The 22,114-nt window shown below is 37.5% G+C and overlaps 3 protein-coding genes across 6 annotated transcripts in view; 1 reads left to right on the forward strand and 2 right to left on the reverse strand.

Moving 5' to 3' along the window:
- The first annotated feature begins 475 nt into the window (after positions 1-475).
- On the forward strand, positions 476-3,818 carry LOC110371890 (B9 domain-containing protein 2). 2 transcript variants are annotated; one of them, XM_021328323.3, is made up of 6 exons: positions 1,052-1,191; positions 1,267-1,849; positions 1,938-2,153; positions 2,231-2,369; positions 2,500-2,681; positions 2,753-3,818. In XM_021328323.3, exons 2-6 carry the CDS (start codon positions 1,364-1,366, stop codon positions 3,806-3,808), a joined length of 2,079 nt encoding a protein of 692 aa, XP_021183998.3. In that variant the 5' UTR covers positions 1,052-1,191; positions 1,267-1,363; the 3' UTR covers positions 3,809-3,818. The 2 variants fall into 2 exon arrangements, with proteins under 2 accessions (XP_021184000.3, XP_021183998.3); XM_021328325.3 differs by lacking the exons at positions 1,938-2,153; positions 2,231-2,369; positions 2,500-2,681; positions 2,753-3,818 and adding exons at positions 476-695; positions 766-891 and having other exon boundaries at positions 966-1,191; positions 1,267-1,506.
- On the reverse strand, positions 3,801-12,600 carry Cul3 (Cullin 3). 3 transcript variants are annotated; one of them, XM_049852353.2, is made up of 16 exons: positions 12,443-12,600; positions 11,887-12,049; positions 10,636-10,833; positions 10,369-10,554; positions 9,447-9,650; positions 8,711-8,890; positions 8,150-8,344; positions 6,722-6,898; positions 6,482-6,652; positions 5,786-5,893; positions 5,524-5,648; positions 5,164-5,374; positions 4,698-4,867; positions 4,487-4,625; positions 4,255-4,407; positions 3,801-3,914 (listed from the first exon to the last, which is right to left on the reverse strand). In XM_049852353.2, the coding sequence occupies exons 2-15, from the start codon at positions 11,944-11,946 to the stop codon at positions 4,255-4,257; spliced, it is 2,277 nt and encodes a 758-aa protein (XP_049708310.1). In that variant the 5' UTR covers positions 11,947-12,049; positions 12,443-12,600; the 3' UTR covers positions 3,801-3,914. The 3 variants fall into 3 exon arrangements, with proteins under 3 accessions (XP_049708310.1, XP_063891190.1, XP_049708309.1); XM_064035120.1 differs by lacking the exon at positions 12,443-12,600 and adding an exon at positions 12,163-12,310; XM_049852352.2 differs by lacking the exons at positions 11,887-12,049; positions 12,443-12,600 and adding an exon at positions 10,925-11,086.
- A 4,417-nt stretch (positions 12,601-17,017) lies between these two features.
- LOC110371932 (bcl-2-related ovarian killer protein homolog A) overlaps positions 17,018-22,114 on the reverse strand; it is a 45,309-nt gene continuing 40,212 nt past the window's right edge. Inside the window, exons 4-6 of the mRNA XM_021328395.3 lie at positions 21,825-22,085; positions 19,613-19,771; positions 17,018-18,136 (exon numbers count right to left, since the gene is read on the reverse strand). Of these exons, the coding sequence (XP_021184070.1) occupies positions 17,987-18,136; positions 19,613-19,771; positions 21,825-22,085 (570 nt within the window). The 3' untranslated portion in view covers positions 17,018-17,986. The remainder of the gene's footprint in view (positions 18,137-19,612; positions 19,772-21,824; positions 22,086-22,114) is intronic.

Genomic DNA, 22,114 nt, shown 5'->3' on the forward strand with positions numbered 1-22,114 from the left:
GTGCCGAACTTCTAAGACACGGAAGTAAGGGAACCCTTATGTATGCTTATGTATAGGGTCAGGGATCGGGGGAAGAGATACAAACATAAAACTGATGCTATGAGTATATTGAGGTCTGCAGACCCCTGGTACTAAAAACAAAAACTATGCAATAATTCCCCATACATTGGTAAAGGGACCTATGAGAACATAATGTTTTTACAATGGATGTATGTCGAATATGAAAATTATAAAAGAATCACTTTTTAAAAATATTAACGATAACAGGTTTAAAGAGATCAGACAGTTGCTCTACGTTAAAACTTTAAATTAGAAGTGGATAAGCTTATATCAAAATGTACTCTATATACAAAATAATCTATTGTTGAGAAATGAGAAGTAACGAGCATCGGTAACGAGTAAAAATCAATAAATTGAAAGCAACAGACAGAAAAGATGGCGCGTCTAGCGCATAAACGTCATATTATAAATGGCAACACTGGCAATACTGTCAGTCCGTTACCATGGTTACGCAGTTTATCAACAAAAATGTATCGTTTGATGTTAAACTTTTGCGATTTTTGTGAATAATGAGCGTCTCTATGAAGATAGTTAACGTTGTCTCATGGCAGAATTGCATATTTTAGGGCAACTGCAGTGCGCATCTAACTTCCACGACAAATCTTCCTTATTTTGTCGATATTCTTTTCAAGCCGGTAAATTATTGTATTACGTAATATTTCGCTTTACATTTGTACAAGAAGTTTATACTTGTTCTTATTTTAGGCCCCAATTGGACGTTAGTATCAGGCTGCCCTGAGGGGCAGACAATTTCAGGGAAGGCAGACTATGATAAGACTGTAAACTGGGCTCATCCTCTTGATATCCACTACGTCACAAAAGGGATCCAAGGTATGTTTTTTCACAAACCCAATGCTGTAGTCCTATATAATTCTTTTAAAGTGTTTTTTTATTTGATTATACAGGTTGGCCGAAATTGTTAGTGCAAGTTAGTTGTCTCGATTCCATAGGACGCTCTTGGATAGTAGGATATGGTTGCTGTAGCTTACCTGCAGTGCCAGGGCCTCATACGATCGATGTGAACTGCTGGATACCGACAGCAACTTCTATTACTGATAGAATTCGCCAATTTTTCCTTGGTGGATCTCATCAACTCATTCAAAGTGATATTGTTAATTTAGGTTTGAATCGGTAAGCTAAATATATTTATATTCTCAATTGAATTTTTTTTTTATAATCATTATATGCAAATTATTATTTTTACAGATTTAAGTTAAAGACTCAGTCAAAAGGTACAGTTCAGCTCCAAGTGAATATATTGCTCCGGAATTTTAGTCAATTTGGAGTAGAGTATAAGTGAAACATGAAAGTCATTACATATTTAGCTTTCACTGTCCTATCAATACTCATTCAGTTTTGTGTCATGGATTACATACAAGAAAAAAATCAGGCTGATGAACCTGCGGCTCTCAATGTAACTACACACAAAGATGTTATAACAGACTTATTGAAGAACATTAGTGTTAAGCCTCATGCTCTTTACTACAGGACACATGTCATGAGTAGATCATTAAAAAACACCTCTCCATCAAAGATTTATAATAACTCCTCATTGTTGGAGACATCACTAGGAACAACGGATGCAACCACCACAATATTTGATGTCCTTTATGATGAAAATACTTCTGAAACAGATGTCACATCTACTACCACAGAGCTGTATTTCACTAGTACTGAATTTGATGATGTCACAGAAATAACATTTTATGATATAAAAAACAAATCATCTGAAATACCCAGTACTATATCTAAAGTTAATTTTAATTTACACTGTGATTGTAACTTACTGGTAAGTATTTCAGCAAGCAGCCTTTTACTATGCATTGCATTGCCAACTACAGATTCCTTTCAATGAATTAATTCCTTATTTTTTGCAGTATAATGTTTGTGATTTATACTGTTGTTGTGATCAAGACTGTTCTGAAAATGAACTCAAAATATTCCAATGCCAAGATAAAATAAAGGGAGAAGATAGAGCAATTGATGGATGCATTACACATTTATTAGACGAACAGAGATATGGAGGCAGTATGCTTGACAATCTGTTCTGTGTTGTTAAAAGTAACTTACCTAATAAGCGAAGTTTGAGAAAGGTAGAAAACTATTATATTGCTTATGTACTTGTAAATATTTAAGTAACTTTTGTTGATATGTATTCTATTATTTTCAGTTTAATCTTGCATCAACCGATAACTATTACACATGGCGAAATGTTGTTCCAAAGCAACCTTCATATGAATTTAAGAAAACCTTGTATAAACAGGGTGATCCTATTTGGCTGTTGAAAAATGGAATATTTTATTATTTGGGTTTGTATAATTTGAATGGAGGCTCTTCTCTTCTCGGACTAGACTCTCATCAAATATTTGTATATCCTTTTTTAAATTGAGTTTAAAGCAGTTCCTACGCAATAAAGAGTACCATATTTACTATTTTCAGATTTCCCAGCACCAATGGTAAACCATTACTGTACAGATCGAGTTCCAATACAATTTATCCGAAAGGAGAAAATAAAATGTAATGTGAAACTTGAGCATTTAGAAATGTTTAATATATTGAAAACTACTGATGAAGCTTTGGTTATAAGTGCTACTGACAATACTTTTAACAGCACCACTTTGGTAAAATAATATCCTACTATGTTTATTCATTTGGTTTTAGAGCATGTTTTAACAAAATGTTTTTTTTACAGAACTGCACTAATCTTCATTGCATTAATTGGACAATCCTTGCATGTGAAGATGGTGTATGTGCAAATTACGACAAAACTTTGAACGAAGCGTCATGCACGGAGAATGTCTGCAAAAATATAGCGTTGAAAATTGATTATGAATTCTATTACTACGATTTGAAAATAATGAACGCGACGATAAAACTACACATACAAAATATATCGCATGTATTACCATTCATGATGCAAGAAATCAATATAAATTTTTATATGTCCAATAAGTCTATAGACCATGTAATTGAATTAAGTGGAAACCCAGGGTATATCAACGGTTTACCAGTAATTGCATCATACGTTAAGAGTAACTATACCGACAATTTTTTCAATAATACTTCGGAAACGAGGAGGCGAATGTTACTTCCGGAAAACAAAAATGGACTTTGTGTTTTATCCAATACAACAAGTAACATTGTAACATTTGGCATCAGTAAAAGAACTAAATGCCGATATGAACATCCGCACACAACTTTACCAAAAAAGAACATGTGCAACAATGTACAAAATGGCATAATTGAACTTTTAAGGCTTAACAGTAATATATCCATATCTCCATTAGGTAATCCACATGGTATTGCCGACGACGGTTGGATAAATATGTTTATAGACACCAATAAACGCGATCCTGTATATGGAGAGTATAATGAAAACACCTTTAAACTTTACTGTTATAATTTAATTAACAGACTATCTGTTACCTTCATGTTCGCTAATGTCGACGAAGGATCACACAAGGGTCAAAATAAGATCCTATCAGCTAAATATGGAGTAACAACTAGAAACGTTAGTTTTAATGTAGAGGATATTTCTATTGTCATTACTGTTGATATTAATTTCGTGGATCTGACCAAGCCAAGTGTAATTCAATATGCTGGAGGTCCACATTTAAATATTCATTTACCCAAAGATTTCTTCTTCCCCTTTCCTCAGAACGGCTGTATTCACATGTCTAACACGTTAATTGTAACTATATGCTGCTGTGTAATATTGCTTATTACAAATAAAATAACTCTTGAATAATAACTAATAATTTTTATTTTGAAATAATTTAAATACTTTTGTTACTTCTATCACTTCTAACTTGGCATCCCCTTCAAGGACATAACGATCTTGAGTTTGTGGTGGCCTGAAAATAAAACCCATTTTAGGTTTAATTAGACCACGTCAACCCAATGAGAGCTCGTGAGTATTAGCCAAATCCAAGAGGCAAAAGAGAATTTAATAAAACATTGTGTTATAAAGGAAGTTTTTAATATAGCCGCATCAAGGAAACGAGGTAAACTATCATAGTACATGACGTCAAGGTACTAGAGCTATATTGGTATTTACAATATTTTTACATAATTAATCTTCAAAGAATATTTTAGTCTAATAAAATATATTGAAAAGCAAAGAAGACAGTAATTATAAACTGAAGCTGCTTTTACACAAATCGGTCGGAGCAATGCTGAGATGTCGCTACAAACCTATGCGACGTAAGTGTAGACTTTGCGGTCGTCAGGCGTGCGAGCCAGGTACTCGCGCTCGATCAGCCCTTCGATGCGCTTCTTGATAACCACCGGCGACGGCAGGAAGCGAGCACGCAGTTGTTCCGTCACTTCCGCGACCAATAGTGTGTGCTGTGGACATCACAAATGTTTAATGCACTTTGTCAAAAGGTTCAATTTATTTAGTGATTACAAAAAATATTTTACTTACCGCCATTTTCTTTCTGGCTTTCATGATGCGCACAATGGCCGCTTCTATTTCATGTTTGCGGTCTTCATCAACTTTATTACGTGTTTCGCGTCTCTCCGGTTCAGACTCGCCTTTAGCCGCTACCGTCTGGATCTTAACTCTGATAAACAGAAGGAACAGAGTTAAAAAAGGTTTAAAATTAAATGACTGTATCAAAGGTTATGTAGCATACCTATGTAACTTAGATGTAAAGGCGTCGTTCACGTAAAATTGATGAGATGGTTCTATCTCCTTTGTCTTCGGCTGTTTGATGAGCACCCTCTGGGTGGGCTTACCCATCGCTAACGACTGTAGGGCCCGGACAAGATCTTTCTCTGGTATATCAGTCTCGTTGAGTATTTCCTGCAAGAGTAAATACATGAAGTCAACCTAGACAATCACTAGATGACAAAAGACGTTAACACTTGTATGTTCAAAATAATTAAAATTTTTTGCAGTTCACAATTTTTTTACAACTGTATTTTATTTATATATCAAAAGATTGATTAAACGATATTCTGGCACGTTTGAATATAGTACTGGATAATTTTGGAAAAAAACTGAGTTTATACGAATCCGTTATGATGAAAATACCAAAATTTAAATTCTCTACGAAATTAGGGGGAGTGTAAATAAATAAAGAAATGTCAGGTACGCACCTCGTAAGTGAGTCGTTCGCGCTTATTAAAGAGCAGCAGCACACACATCTGGAAGGTGGAGACCTGTATGATGTGTCGGCGCGGAGCGGCGGGCGCGGGCGGCGAGCGCGGCGGCGACGACGCGGCCGCGCGGAACGTCGCGTTCAGGTCCGCGCTGCCCAGCTGCGGCTGCAGCGACAACTGCCGCCCAGAGTGCTTCGCTAGGTAGAAGCTGAACATAATATCACATATCTTTAGTAGCTTCTCGCGAGGTAAACTCTCTAATCATACCATTAAAGAAAGCGGTAACAATCGTGAAAATTAATTAAGAAAAAATTTAAAGCGACTATCCTAAGGCCTCGTCTTGGAGTCTGCTGTTACCTTCTGAAAACTTCGAATGCATTTCGTGGCGCTGTAGGTATGTTGCATTTCGGTGTCGCGCTTTGTGTGGGCCAGAAGCCGGTGGTTAGTACACGCACTGACAGATCTACGCCGTGAAGATTGATCTGCAAGTACATCTTTCCATTATAAAAAATATTGAAGGAATTAAATTGTACAATGTAGGGCCTGCGAGTGACGACTTACAGTCAGCTCGACTATGATAACAAGGCCTGGACAAAGGTAAGAAATAACAAAGATTCACCCCGGATGACAGCACATGCTCCTTGAACTCTTCCATTATAGTGTTCGAGACGGTCATGTCTTTGAACATTCCTTCCAGCTTTGATGTGAACTGACAACCGCATTCAGTCTGAAAAGAGCATAAAAAATATAGTATTTTTATAAGAAATTATGCCAGGCAAACTGTGTCAACTTTACTGCACATTATTACAATTTATGCAAATACATTACAATTAGTCTAACAACATGATATAACTACTGAACCCTGCTTAAAGTCTTAATTCTCTGCAAAATTCTTTACCTAAACCGTTTCTTGGTTGCATTTAACTTAATTTTGAAAACATAAGCAAAGAACAGAATTTGAATCAACATACCAAGACTTTAAGCAGACTTTTTACGATGGAAAAAGAACTACCAACGGTATATGATACACATAGGACACTTACGAAAATGCCCATCTATAATTGGTAAAGAATTTTGCAGAAATGTGTGGACAGGATGGGGAGGCGGACAGATTGTTCATTTAGTCACTTATCGAATTCTCTATTTGCGAGACATCTCCGATTATACATTGAAAATCTCGCGGTTCAACGTCCTTAAGTAAACCTTCTTTCTGGGAAAGGTTAAAAACCAAAATATGTATAAACAAAGTGTTCATATTTTGGATAACTTAGATATGATATAGAATCGGTTGATTAATAATCCAAGTCAAACTAACCTTCAGTTTAGAGATCATATTCTTCTCACTGTCATCGGAGACAGATTTGTTGAGCAACAATCGTTTGGCCAAGTGCTGCTTATAATAACGCTCAAACACATCCTTTTCTTGTAAGAATCTGAACAGTACCATAGTTTTGTCCAACACAGCTTCGATTTCTTGTTCACTCATCTGTGGAAAAATCATGTTTTAGACAGCCAAAACACCTGTGTTTGCAAGATTTTATGAGCAAATACTTACGCCTTTTTCACCCTTCTTTAACTTCCCGTCGATGAACAGCGATAAAAACTCTGGCGATTTGCTGTTCAAGTTGAGGAAGTATTCGAAGTCTGACGCAATCATGTGTTTGAAAATCTTATCATTGTTAAACGAGTTTTGAAGGAAGTGATCAAATCTGTCCTTCAGGTCGAGCAGATTCTGTAACAAATATTTCACGATCAGTATTTATTTATAATCTTGTTTTAGAATTGGAATTCTAGGAGTACAATAATAATAAAAAAAACGGGTGTAGCTCGCGACGGTCGCTCGTTTCATAATTGTGTTTTCACACTTTTATACATTACCTACAGAACCTGTTTTCATGAAACACTTGGTAAGACTAGTTGACAGTATTTCTGGCTCCTGAGTGAAAAGTGTTGGTGTGGATAATGCTATAGTGACCTGCACGAAGGTGATGGCGTTGGTGTTGTGGTGCGTGTCGGTGACGAGGGCCCGGCCTGCTCGTGTATATAATGCTATAGTGACCTGCACGAAGGTGATGGCGTTGGTGTTGTGGTGCGTGTCGGTGACGAGGGCCCGGCCTGCTCGTGTATATAATGCTATAGTGACCTGCACGAAGGTGATGGCGTTGGTGTTGTGGTGCGTGTCGGTGACGAGGGCCCGGCCTGCTCGTGTATATAATGCTATAGTGACCTGCACGAAGGTGATGGCGTTGGTGTTGTGGTGCGTGTCGGTGACGAGGGCCCGGCCTGCTCGTGTATATAATGCTATAGTGACCTGCACGAAGGTGATGGCGTTGGTGTTGTGGTGCGTGTCGGTGACGAGGGCCCGGCCTGCTCGTGTATATAATGCTATAGTGACCTGCACGAAGGTGATGGCGTTGGTGTTGTGGTGCGTGTCGGTGACGAGGGCCCGGCCTGCTCGTGTATATAATGCTATAGTGACCTGCACGAAGGTGATGGCGTTGGTGTTGTGGTGCGTGTCGGTGACGAGGGCCCGGCCTGCTCGTGTATATAATGCTATAGTGACCTGCACGAAGGTGATGGCGTTGGTGTTGTGGTGCGTGTCGGTGACGAGGGCCCGGCCTGCTCGTGTATATAATGCTATAGTGACCTGCACGAAGGTGATGGCGTTGGTGTTGTGGTGCGTGTCGGTGACGAGGGCCCGGCCTGCTCGTGTATATAATGCTATAGTGACCTGCACGAAGGTGATGGCGTTGGTGTTGTGGTGCGTGTCGGTGACGAGGGCCCGGCCTGCTCGTGTATATAATGCTATAGTGACCTGCACGAAGGTGATGGCGTTGGTGTTGTGGTGCGTGTCGGTGACGAGGGCCCGGCCTGCTCGTGTATATAATGCTATAGTGACCTGCACGAAGGTGATGGCGTTGGTGTTGTGGTGCGTGTCGGTGACGAGGGCCCGGCCTGCTCGTGTATATAATGCTATAGTGACCTGCACGAAGGTGATGGCGTTGGTGTTGTGGTGCGTGTCGGTGACGAGGGCCCGGCCCTGCTCGCGCAGGTGCGCGGACACGGCGTCGGCGACGGTGCGCAGCCCCTCGGCGACGCGCGACAGCAGCTTGTACACGCACGCCAGCTCCAGCGTGCGCGTGTGCATCAGCATGTGCACCACGCCTGAGTTCTCCATCTAAGAACAAACAAGAAGACAGTTTGAAACAAACGCATTAGCAGAATGACTCTCTCCGAGTGTAAATAGACGTATGTACCATTTTGGTACAGTACATAAGAACTCAGTGGAAGGTTGGCAAGCCCAACATCATAGTAGAGTCAAGCTCATTTAATTGGACAGTTACAATGATCAACTCTAGCGATTTATTGATTCAAAAAAGGAGCTTTTAATATGTGTATGAATACTGGCATAGTACACAATTTAGTTACGAGTGAGTTATGTAACAGTCTAGTTGAGTCTAATTTTTGTTGTTGTTACCATGCCAGTCCCTTTGCTTTGTTTCCCTATATTCCTCAACTAACATAACCATGTAACAGTACATACCTCAACGATAGTCTTCATATGCCTCTCGATGAGCTCGTGCTCGAGCACGGCGACGACGCGCGGCTCGGTGCTCTCGTCCAGGTAGTGCCGCGCGCGCTCCGCCTCCTCCGCGATCCGCGCCTCCACGCGGTTGATGTACACCGCCGCGCTGTTCTCCGCCAGGAACTTCTGAGATTCCATCTACGTAAACAAAAATTGTTATTGGATGTGATCAATCCGCCAATTCGTATTACTAATCGAAGGTTCCGGCGAAAGATCATTTTACATGAAGGCATCATATGTCTGGACTCTGGACCGAAAAAAAAATTATCAGACCTACCCTGATTTTATCAGCAAAAACTTTTTTGCTGACTATAAACCTTTTTTTTATAATTCCAGTAGGCTAACTATAAATCTCTAAGCATCATTACATAACATCTGCAGCACCTGTTTACTAAATATCAAGGAATCCCGAAGCATGAACATCACAGCAATGCACATAGCCAGAAAATAATATGTTTTGTTGATTGCCAATTTTGTTTGGCACTACAATCATTATAATTAGTATGACTTATACCCTAACTATTGTGTTTGGGTAATGCATTCACGCAAGATCACCAGAACCAAGTCGGATAGAATTTTTCCAGAGCAATACATTGAACCTTGGTGTCCCAACCCTGATAAAGCTACTTTTGGTCAAAGTCGCGAGGAAAAGACAATTTTTTTGGCACTATGATTATAAGACTGTAAGACATACCCTATAAAACTCTGAAGACTGATGCAGGAAGGGCTTCTCGAAGTCCTCTTCGTAGACGGCGCGCGAGTTGATGCCGAGCACCATCAGCATCTGGCAGGCGTTGCGGATGGCCAGCCGGTCCACCACCTCGCCGCGTCGCTCGCGAGCCACCAGCTCCAGCAGCGTTTGACGGAGGTGGTCACGGATGCAACCGTAGCGAACAACCTTTACATACAGTGTGTAACTTGTTATATGTCAAAGAATGATTTTATTGTTGTACACTGGTGATGGTTACTGTTACTTGTAAGTACAACGCTAGGTTTTAAAACAACTGAACCAATTTGAAAAATTCTTTCACTGTTGGGAAGCTACACTATCTCCAAGTAAGATATGCTATATTTTATCCAGATACGAGAACTTCCTCCATGATACGTGTTAAACAGCTAGTCAATTATTAACATAATTAAATATGCACAAATGCCAGTTAAGGTCCATGGATAACATGGCTTTTTGAGGCAGACTATTAGAGGTCCGGATGAAAGTTAGTTTGATTCAAACAAGAACAGACTGACAATACAAGTTCTGATATTTCTAGGAGCCATTTCCTTCAACTATTCAGGAATTAAAATAACTAATTTACATTGAGGAAGTCTTTATGGATGGGTTCTACAAAACAAAACTGCTTATTTGCATAGGTTAAATCACAATTATACAATGGTTGAAGGAAAAGTACTTTTGCATTCAGCTTGTTCAATTTGCATGTCATACCAGTTATATGGCCAAGTCACATCATGTACTATGTAATTGTCAAGGCAGTGTAGAATAACACAAATGGACATGTTTACCTTTGTTATAAATTCTCATAATCTTTTGTTAAGTTTTAGTACACATAAAAATGAAAATATTAGCAACTACTAAAACTGTATAAAACTAATTTACTAACCTGATCTCTAAAAATAATAAGTCCCAGATTATACACATTGTCCACTTCATTTTGTTGTACATATACCCTGTCCATGTACATGAGTATGTCTCGAATCATAACCATACTAGTCTGATGATCTGTCCAGGCATTGTTTAGGGTCTGCAGGAAGCCATTGTGTAACGAGTGCAAAACATCTTCCCTCACCTGGAAAAGTAGATAATTGAATGTAAACACAAACCTACTACTTACATCAAATGAGCATTCATAAAAAGGAATAGATTTTACCTTTGTTTCAAGATGCTGCGTGACAACTTCCTTCAACCCAGTGTAAAGTCTCTCACCATGCTTGTGGAGAACCATGGTGTAAGCATTGCGATAAAGTTCTTCAAATGAAAGACCCGAATTGTTCTTCTTTTGAATTTCTTGTATTGCATTTTTAAGTAAACTCCATATGCTCTCCACATACTTCTCATCCATAGTCATCTGTAATGTAAACACAGTGTTTTGCATCATTCACACAAAACTTGTCACAAGTCACCACAGCAGTTCCCTGAATTGTTTCAACAGTACAGACCCAAGTGTCTGGATACATTTGGTAGTATGGTTCGGAATAGTTCCACACTTGAAATTTTCTCGTCATCTTGAAAATTAATATCTTAGGGTGTTAAACCAACATTGTACAAAATCAAAATAGAAGTTCAAAAACATTAAGTATATATAGTATGAAAAAATAAGAATGTTTATCTTTGGATTGATTTTCACTCCTGTCATCAAAAATATAATTATGACATATTGAATACAAAAATTTTGTTCTAAAGGAAAATAAATTGGTTTCTATTTTTAAATAACATTGACAGTTAAGTCAACATAGGTGTTACCATACTAACAACATTGCAGTTCTAACCTCTTTTTTCTTGAAACAAAAACTATATGGTCAAGTTATTATTTTAAAGTATAGTTCATTGTTACTATTATTGATTACTTGCTGAAAAGGTAAATAATCATAAATATAATAAATAACAGAACTTCTTTATGTTAGTCATTTTTGGCCTAAACTTAATGAATACATTTTATTTAAATGCGATTAAATGAATAGTGATTATTAATGCTAAAATATACGTACTATTCAGTAAGTCTTTAATAATAAACAACATTCAAATTAAAGAGCAAGTTATTTTGATGAGTCATAGGAACCCTTTTCATTACATTGTGATAAGGTTTTTGTTGCTCTGCTTTCTGCATAACACAACATGCAAGAAAACAAACAACTAGTTTAGGAGATTATTTAAAATACAGATTAAACTCAGATTTATGACCAAAGGAAATAAACTGGTATTTACAAAAAAACGCAATCACAATCTTGTGAACAATCGCAAAATTGAACAATTATTTAGTAGAATTATACAACAATATGAATGATACAATTATACAATGATGATTTGGATGTGAGTTGTGAAGTAATTAACATTACGTTGTAGTGTGAAGGGCTACAATAGATGAAATGTGAATGATAATGCTTGGCGCATCGATACTCACTGGGAAAGCTCGGATCCTCATTTTGCCAGGTTTGTCCTTAGGTAACGTACTCTTCATCATTGCGGCTACGATATTTTGTACCAACGAAACACTACACAATTAAAGAAGATTTGATCACTGTTCATTTGTTGTCGCGATAACACATCGTTACTCTCATTTACACCTGCAAAGAGAGTTTTAGTAAACACAACGAGTAAAAAAAATCGGCCTCATATAATGCCGCAGTTCACAGCATTGCTACCATATTTTTTATGAATTATAAGAATCCTTTATTACCGAAGCAATTACCAATACAATCAATATATCATATAACTGAGGGATTTTGGTCTAATAAGTATCAATTAAAAATAATAAATTCTTAGACTCAGTCATATTTGTGAATAGTGTACTGACATTGACAGCTAATTTTATCTCTTTCGCTCCCGTACGAAACCCCATATACAATAGCGCCACCTCACGTTTTGTGTGTGACGTTCTTTTTTGATTTCCTTTTCTCTGCAATGGCTATTATTCATATTTATACAGAACACTTTTAATCAAGGATGTATTAACTTACAAGTAATGAGATTATCCACTGCTAGTTTGGTCACAAGTATTTCACTATCGCAATATTTATAGTACATGTATTTTTCTGCTTTAACATGCCTATTATTTCTTCAATTGTTTCAGCTTTCTGACGAGACCATAAACAATTCTGTTTGTTTTTTATACACTTTTTGATTTGATTTTGAAAATGAAGCTTTTGGTCCGGACGGATACAATTTTGTCTTTGGTTTCGGCTTTTGTTACCGTTTTAGTTTGTTACATATTATTTGGACACAAAAATTAAATAAGATCCGTTTACTTCTATCGATTGATCAATCCTCTGTTTAGATGTTAGATGCCTCTAATTAACTCTAATACGTTATTCCACCAATACTGCTGTTACTTTTCTTTGGACTTAATTGTAAAATACAAGCACGGATTAAAATGTGCAATGTTGTCTCTCGAAAAAACTTAGGTAATGGCTTATTTGGGCAACTGATCTAAAAATTACCTAATTAAGAAATAAATTATTATTATATTCAAATTGTGTCGCTAACGGGCACATAACTATGCAGCTATGTGACAATAATAAATTAATAAAAAATGTCATATATTAATTCTTAAGTCCTTATTTTGAGATTACGATAAAAAAAAAATACAAGGCTAGGATCATCTTTGATCCTATGAATGTGGTAAGGTGAAGGTGTGGTGTGTAGTGTGTAGGCCACACGGCTATTGAAAGTGCGTTCAGTATAAGAAAGATGGCACTACATGTCTCTGTTCTATATTTTTTTCTTATGTAATGCATCTTTCCTCGGTACCTATTTTTCAATTTGGACACCATTTTTTTTTCTAGTTTATCATTTATAATTCTAATATCTTTCTTGGACTCACCAATGACTAAGTAAAGGTGAAGGCTGAAGGAAAACATTTCGAGGACTCGATGTAACCTGGAGCCCGATTCTCCTAATTTTACTTAAGCGACATACGATTCACGTTCGACTCGGTCCGACTGAGATCAAATCCCGACTCGATTACGATTGAAGCGTATGTGGCATTCCGCTATTTTTTCTTTGAAATACACGTTTGTATCCTTTTCTGTCATTCAATAATGAATCATTTTGTCTGCAAATGATTTACGATTGCAAAATAATTGTACAGCAAATTACCGTATAGACCAAAATCACCAAAATAGCGGACCAATCGCAAACCAATCGAATTTCGTTGGAATACGATTGGTCTTATATTAGTAGCAGATTGCCCGATCAAGGGCGGATCCAGCTTCGGCGCCAGGGGGGGGTCACACAGTCGTGGTCAAGTCACAAAAAATATTATATTGTAGCGTATACTTCTTTTAATATTAAAAGTAGTAGTATAAATACAACAAGCGCGATCGTAGCGAGCTCGAAATTTTTACGAATGTTAAGAAAAGTGTTTTCATGTAGAAAATGGCTTGAGCAGAGTGAGCGTAATTTCTCGTATTAAACAACACACACGCGCCAAACAGAAAAGCGCGAGCGAAGCGAGCGCGAAAATTTTTGTTCTGGTCGAGGACTAAGGTTAAAAAAATGTTTTTATGTAGAAAATGGTCCGAGCTGAGCGAACGCGATTTCCTGGACATAATCACAGATGAGAAATTGAAAAAAGCGCGAGCGAAGCGAGCGCGAATATTTTTTTTCAGTTCGAGGACTAAAAGTAGATGAAAACGCTTTCTTGCTGTATAACAAATATACAGCACAAATACAAGAAAGCGCGATCATAGCAAGCACGAGAATTTTTTCAGGTTGAAGACTAAACGTCTCAAAAGTATTGTGTAGAAAAGGGCGCGTACGTTTTTTATTGCAGTAACAGTAAAACATTTTCTGTGAAAACTTCAATTGTCTTACTATTCATGAGATACATGGGTTCATGAGATCAGGGTCGTCTCTAACTCATGTAGCGCCTGGGTGCAATCATCACCCAAGCGCCACCTATGTATCTATTGAAAGATTTTGAGTAGTACATATTGATCGAAGTACTTTACAAGGAATATAAATAAGAACGTTCGAACGAAAGTCACTTTTTTGGTAGATAAAGGACTTAAAAAAATGTTTCCAAATCATTGTAGGCTCAAACTGTTGGCCAGATTTAAGTTATGAAAGTCGTAACAGAACAACGTAATTGTAAAAATGAGCGCGAGCGAGGCGAGCGCGTAAGTTTTTAAATTTTGAGACACAAAAAGTTCATAAGTTTTAAAAACCGCTGTAAAGTAACAAGCAGTCGGAAGCGCAAACTGTTTTGTTTTTGAGGACTCCATTAATTATTTTTTATTTTGCTATATTTGACTTATGAAGATATCAAGGTAAGATGTATGTATATGATATTGGGCGAGCGAAGCGAGCGCGAAATTTTTTGAGCCTACGACACAAAAGCACCTGATTAAGTACATTGTAAAGCAACAAGTAGCCGCGAGCGCAGCGAGTGCGAACTTTTTTAAATTATTTGTTTGAAGACTCACAAATCACTGAGAATTACGTACAAATAAAAAGGAACCGTGATTAGAGCAAGGGCCATTTGTGTTCGTTGATTCGGTGCGTCAATAAAAATTATAAACAATCAGAAATACAGTACAGACATAGTCATTTACTCGCGAGCGTAGCGAGCTAGAATTTTTTCACTTAGTTGGAGGATGTTAAAAGTTAAAAATAATCAAAATGATCAATCCAACAAAGCGAAGGCGACTTTTATGTCAGTATCATGATACAATGTGGAACAGGTGTAATTTCATCGAAATTTCCTGGTGGTGGGGCGTCCCGCGGCGCCCGTGATATCGAGGCGCCCGGGTTATGCGCACACCCTGCACCATAGGTTAAGATGGCCCTGCATGAGATACCGGAGATACCTGCCGGACAGCGGATTATTAGTAACAGGGTCCCGTTTCCTCCTTTTGGGTACGGATAAAGAGTAAATAAAGAATAGAGAGCGAGCGCTGCGAACACGAATTCTTCAGCAAAACTACTCTACCTGTACCTATGTAGGTATCTACCTATTTACTCGGAATAAAAATTATCTTATATTTATAACAAAAACATAAAACATCGTGTTTAACCATTTCAATTATTGGTCCTCTTAGGTCCTGAACCCTGGCCCAGGGGGAGGTCATGACCTTGTGACCTACCCCCTGGATCCGCCGTTGTGCCCGATACGGTTAAAACTGCTATTGCGATCATATTGCGATTCGATTTCTATTCGATTTTGACATTATTAACTTAGGAGAGTCGGGCCCCTGGACTTTCAACTCTGAAATCACCAATCCGCACTGAGCAAGCAAGCGTGGTGATTAACGCTCATTCCTTCTCTCTTACAGCCAGTTTCTTCATCAAAAGTAAAACCCAAAGTAATGTCATAAAGTAACGGTCAAATTCGATTTTTCACGATTTTAACTATCAGTTTTGCTATTACATTAGCCTTGACCATTACTTACATGACATTTCTTTGACTTTTACTTTTGATGAAGAAACTGGCTGTAAGAGAAGAAGCCACACATGGGACAGTGAAAAGGCTGATGATGAGTTAGGCAATCGAGAGGTTGTGAGTTCGTTTCCCACGAATTGCAATTATTTTTGAGAATATTATAAAGTTACCGTATTTATAAATTATCAAATACTTAAATGGCGTTACATACCTACTGTAAGCATTTTATGCATGTTCTTTACGATTATTTGATTTTTTATTGCAATGAGGGTTTTCTAAAATGGCATCCACCAGGTGGCGCACTGAGTCGTCAGGTCCAGGTAACTGTCAAAGTGCTTATCTTTACTATGAATAGTGAACGATTTTAGTGGTTTTTTTATTTTATAATTAAAGCACTGCATTATTGTTTTACTATTGAGGTTGAGTAAATAAAAAAAACTAAATCATATTGTGTTAACAAATTTTTCAACAAGCTTTTCCTTAGTACCAGTGACTTTTGCACCCTCTCTCTTAGCTCAATTTTTAGTTCGGAAACCTTATTCTGACCGTAGTCCATAATAAAATCAATAACACTTCCAATATAACAGAATTTCAATAAACAATAAGTTCGGCACCTACAATTCCATACTATTTGACAGCTGTTTGGACCAGACGCATACGTGGCGCCACCCGGTGGCAGAAAAAATTTCAAAAACCCTCATTTTATTCGTACTATACACTTTTAACTATTCGTTTATCTCTGTCTTCTTTATATATCTATCTATCCTTTTCATTTCGTGCGTGACGTCATTGGCGTGTCTTTTGTTTCGATTTAAACATTTTTTTACTCTTTTATACTTAGCAGTCTATCCCTTTCATTTCGTGCGTGACGTCATTGACGTGTGTTTTGTTTCGACTAACATTTTGTTTACTCTTTCTTGTGAATCAATCTATCTCTCTTATATGGCGCGTGACGGTTACCCATCACAAAAACTGCACATGCAACGTCGCCGCGTCGTCAAAGAAGTTTTCAGTTCAGAAACAGAACTTATAGGACTTTCTGTCACATTGTTCACTTGGCTGCCTTTTTGCTGGGTTTTATGAATATGAACAGTACTTACTTACAAATCGCCTGTTTAGAAGAATGAAGGTAATTAAATAAAAGGCAAATAAGGAAACATCAAAAATATTACTTATATTTTTTTTTCAGGCTACTTACAAATTACTTAATAAGATTATTCTGCTGTGGATAAAGTTTTGGTAATAAATAATTTAGACAATATGGCTACGACATGTCTTACAATTTAAGAGTTTACATCTTTGGAGCTTCACTTCACATAACATCTTATGTTCATTTGTGGCACAAATAGACGTTAATAAGTTGCTGATCAACTTAGGTAGATGATACAATTAAATACCTAAGTGTTACAGAAGATATTTTTATGTAGGTATTAAAGTTTAGGTACATGCATTTAGGTAATACTTATCTATCTACCAACAGATATATTTACAAAATCTTTTATCTACTCAGCACATAGATACCTAAGTTGTTCTGAAAATAGGTAATTAGGTATTACGTAAAATGGTATATGATATAGGTTTGAAAGCTAAATAATAGCTGTTATCTGGAGGGGGTTCTATGGGCGGCCATCGAACTCATGACCTGGCAATTGTCAGGTCGACGCGTTAGCGTATTGCTATTGCCATTTACATTAAGTTAGGTAAGGTAATTTTTATGTTGTATCACAGCTACACATAGAAGTATACCTACTATTTTTAACAAACATTAGACGAAAAAAAAATATTTTGATCGCTTATTCAACAACAGCACCTTTAGCTTTAATAAAAAAAAATGTTCGCTGTTATTTATTACCTATCTATAAAATTATTTTGCATAAAATACTATCCAACAGGCTGGGTAATGGGCGGTGCAAAAAATTGGGAATATATCGGTCTCTGGATCGAATCGGAGAAGGGCAAAGATTCTGTTTGACGAAGGGACCGATTAAATAAATAAAAATATTATGCACCTCTAGCCTCTCGCCTATTCATTTCACCTAGACTAAAACTAATCACCTGCCAACGTTGTGTCACAACTTTTTTTTTAAACGTTACTATAGACTATAGCTAATTAAAATGAGGTCTACTCGTTGTACGCGGGATGTGCGTGAAGGACCCATCGGAACAGCAGTAGGGTCAGACACACGAACACGAAGAAAGACACCATCACTCGAAGATTCTTTTCAGATCGCTGGTCTCGTTCGCTGGCTCGAAGTCGCTCCACTAAACCATTCTGTGAACAAAGATTTCGTAAGTAAAATAAAATTGGAAACAAAAGAAGGCTTGTTAGATGTAGGGATCCTAGACGCGATTTACGACAAAACGTAAAGAAGGAATAGAAGGTTTTTAGTAAGCGTCAATTTTATTGTCCGTATACCTAATACATAATTACGGGCATTTGAATACAGAAACATAGGTAGGTATCTATCTATAAAACCCGAAAGTTCACAAATTGTTGAACTAAGCGTGACATTTTGAAGGTAGGTAAATAAACTTATTTGTCAACGGCTCAGTTTCAGACAGCCATTTTGTTGAGGGCTGATTATTCTGGTAGCGTTTTGCGTTGATTAGCATAAACTTAATTTGGTTTTTAGGGTTCCGTTACCAAAGGGATAAACGGGACCCTATCTATTTATCTATTACTAAGATTTCGCTGTCCGTCTGTTCGGCTGTATATATGACATATATAAATACCGAACCGACATATATGACTACGACATATATGGCTGTATGCTCTTTGACCGTGATAGTTAGACAGTTAAATCACAGATGATTATTGTTTTCGCTATAACAACAAATACCTAATAAAAACTAGAGTAATAAAAATAGTAATTTAAGAGACTCTTTCACATCAAACGTAATTTTTTGGCTGTGCTATAGATGTTATGGAACCCTTCGTGCGCGTGTCCGACTCGCACTTGGTCGGTTTTCATAAACAATGTCAAAACAGGATTTACACTTTCTCTAGGCCACATTAATTCTATACTTGCTTAAGAATGAGTAAAACCTTATAGCCAGTTAAATGTAGGTAAGTAGTTGTTACTTTCAATGAATCCATGTAACTGGCTAACTAGATTTGATTATTATCTCAGAAAGTAAATTCCAAGACTCAATCAAATCAAATTACTTAAAGCTACTTATTTGAAACTGTCATGAATAGATAATTTTAATTTCTTAAGTAATTGAATATCTTTTGGATTGGTAATTATTTATATTTTAATTAAATTCCTCGTTAATTAATTTTAAATATTGCGCTAACAAAAAAAGGGTATTGTGTGCACAATTTACACCATCATTATGAGTGCCAAGGCTAAAGATGTACCTAATCAGTGCAATCAGCCCACAAATATATAAAAATAGTAGATATAACAATATTAATTTACTCAAAAATTAAAATCAGGAGAGATAGGTAGATGGCGTGTGGGAAACGAAATACGAATTGAATTGACGCTTTCCGATTCAAACAAAAATGTCGGGCAGCCAATCAATTCCATAAATTTGGTATTCAGAATTCTAGACAAGTTTCTCGAATGGCTCTGGACGACTAAACGGCCCTTTATAATCGCCGCCAACAGTCACCGTCAATAGTGGCTTAATTTGCGACGGCACTTCAGCCGTCGTGAAATCGTCAAGGGGAAATTTATCGAATTATCGATTGGAAAACACCCTTATACAATTCTTCTCAAAGTAACTATAGGAATATGCGTACCCATCCACCATGTGACGCAATCCAGGAGCCAGGATCTTCGTGTAACAGGTCGGCGATGGCTGCGGCAGGCGCTGACACCAACTCGAGAGCTGGTTCTCCATCAGCAGCTTCGGCCGCTTCTCTCGCCAGGGCACCACAAACACAGTATACAGCTGCTATCTGAAATCATTGTACTTCGACCTTAGTAACATCACTAAATAGTATAAAACAAAGTCGCTTTTTCTATCCCTATGTCCATATACCCCTAAAGCCCTTTGTACGCTTAAATCTCCAAAACTGCACAACCGATTTTCATGCGGTTTTTTTAATAGCTAGAGTGATTAAAGAGGAAGGTTTAGGTATATGTACAATAACATACATTACATAGTGGGGAAACAATGCTATACCGTGCGAAGCCGGGGCGGGTCGCTAGTATTGTATAGACTTCAGTTAAAACTTCTTTCGAAGTTGTTTGTAGATAATTGTGAAGTTGCTGATTCACGTCGCCTCGTTAGATGTATAAGTTAGAACAAAATTCTGTCAATCACACGCGCTTCGTGATAAGTCCGGGAATCTTCAATAATGAACTTCATATTTCAGACGGAGAGAGGCTTCCAACATCTAAGCGAGTTTCTTTAATATAAACAATATTTTAGGTACCTAGTTAGAGTTGTAATTTTCGTAGTAATTGAGAAGTTATATCATTCTTCATTAAAATTTTAATATGTAATTCATCTTAAAGCAATATTTAGTTTGAATCGAACATTGACCGTATTATAATGAACGATTGCCTGAAAAACGGTCCGTTTTTGGACGAAATAAATCTTACGAAGCGTAAGAAGTAGTGCGGCTATTCCTAGTAAACCGTCAACAAATGCTGTCTGGAATCCATCTCATTTTATATTTAGGTTTATCTAGTTTGTTTTAGATTAAAAGTGAACGAGCGGAGTAATTATCGCTTGACTGGAATGTCATGTTTTATTTTTGCATCTCAAGCTCCAGATACAAAAAGTGCAGAGCAATGGTTAAAAAGTAGCTTAGCTAGCTAGCAACTTTTAAAAATACTTAGTGCTTTTTTTCAAATTATAGTATTTCTTACTTAGTCTTCGACATTTTAATATCTAAGTAGAAATTGTTGTCATGAAAACTCCTCTAAGCATCCTAATGGAAAACTTGTGCACTAACACTAACTTATTGATAATTCTTTTGGCGCGGTCGGGCAGTGGATGGGTGATAATCTTTTCATGAATATTTGGACATCTTTAACTGTCGTTCGATTAGTAAGAAGCCATAAAGGCTGACAACCTGGAACTATTAACAAAGGGATGTCTTGGTAGGAAAGTTAAACATTTTTGGAAGCGAATCCCAACATAAATTAGGAGAAGACTATAATCAGATGAGATGAGCTCTCTAAGCAATTTTATTGTTTATCCCTATTTTTCAAGATAGTAAGTAGCTATTGTAAGAATTTTGTCACACTAACATAATAAATCATGAAGAGATGCCGATACTATAGCGTAAGTTATTGCGTTTTAAGCGGTGGGTAATAAATCTGGAAGGTCTTAACGGTTACCGAATGATAGGGTAAGTACTAAGTATCTACCTACCGATATTATCAGTTCTACTAATATGCGTTATAATGGTTTTAGATTAGTACCTAGTAGTTTTGTTATGGTAATAAATATTATTTGCTGATGATTATTCAGATAGAATGTTCTTGTTCCTGTGCATCTCTTGTCTATTAGGTTTAGTGAACGTGTTTCAACCGAAATCAATATTATTTAGCCAGCGATTTTTGCCAGCGGATTTGCCGCTCGGTTATTCCAAGTAGCAAATGTCACAACGCTGTTACTCCTGATAAATTAATTCAATAAATGAAAGTTAGTGAGACATGTTTGTAGGCACCATTAGGTCAACAAAGTTATTTGAAGAATGAGCAAAGCTTTCAGATAGGTTGGCAATATTAACCTCTTTGAAGAAGATTCTGTGTAAGTCAAACTGGCAGAAGTTTAAACGATTTTAGGAGTTCTTGATTCCGACCAGGTCTTAAGTACTAGGCCCCCGAAACTTTGGTAATAATACATTATAATAGATGGGCAACACAAGAAACAACAAAGGACATTACAAAGGTTGTATTCGCCCTGTGGTTCTACAAAGTCGACACCATTAATTAAACTTGTAGGTGAAGTTGTGGGATTGCCGCTAGCTATAGAAACTATAATTATTCTTTTACCTTAGACCAGGTAATATTTTCTCTAGTGATGCGTCTCGCTAGTGCTAGTGCTAGCTCCGCGAGTGCTGTGTCTGAGCGGAGCATGGCGGAAGGGGCGCGCGTGGCCTGCCGCGCGACGTGACGGAAGGCGTCCGGCCGCTTCCTCTCCAGCGCGGCGCACAGCGCCCGGAGCCCCGCCAGCACCCCCGACTCCGAGTTGCTCACAGCCTCCTCCCCACACTCTGTCTCCACCATTCGTTGTAAACGTTTCATTACTATTTGCTGCACAAGAAATTTATCCTTTAGTTATA

The sequence above is a fragment of the Helicoverpa armigera genome, chromosome 6 (genome assembly GCF_030705265.1).
Source record: "Helicoverpa armigera isolate CAAS_96S chromosome 6, ASM3070526v1, whole genome shotgun sequence".
Taxonomy (NCBI): domain Eukaryota; kingdom Metazoa; phylum Arthropoda; class Insecta; order Lepidoptera; family Noctuidae; genus Helicoverpa; species Helicoverpa armigera.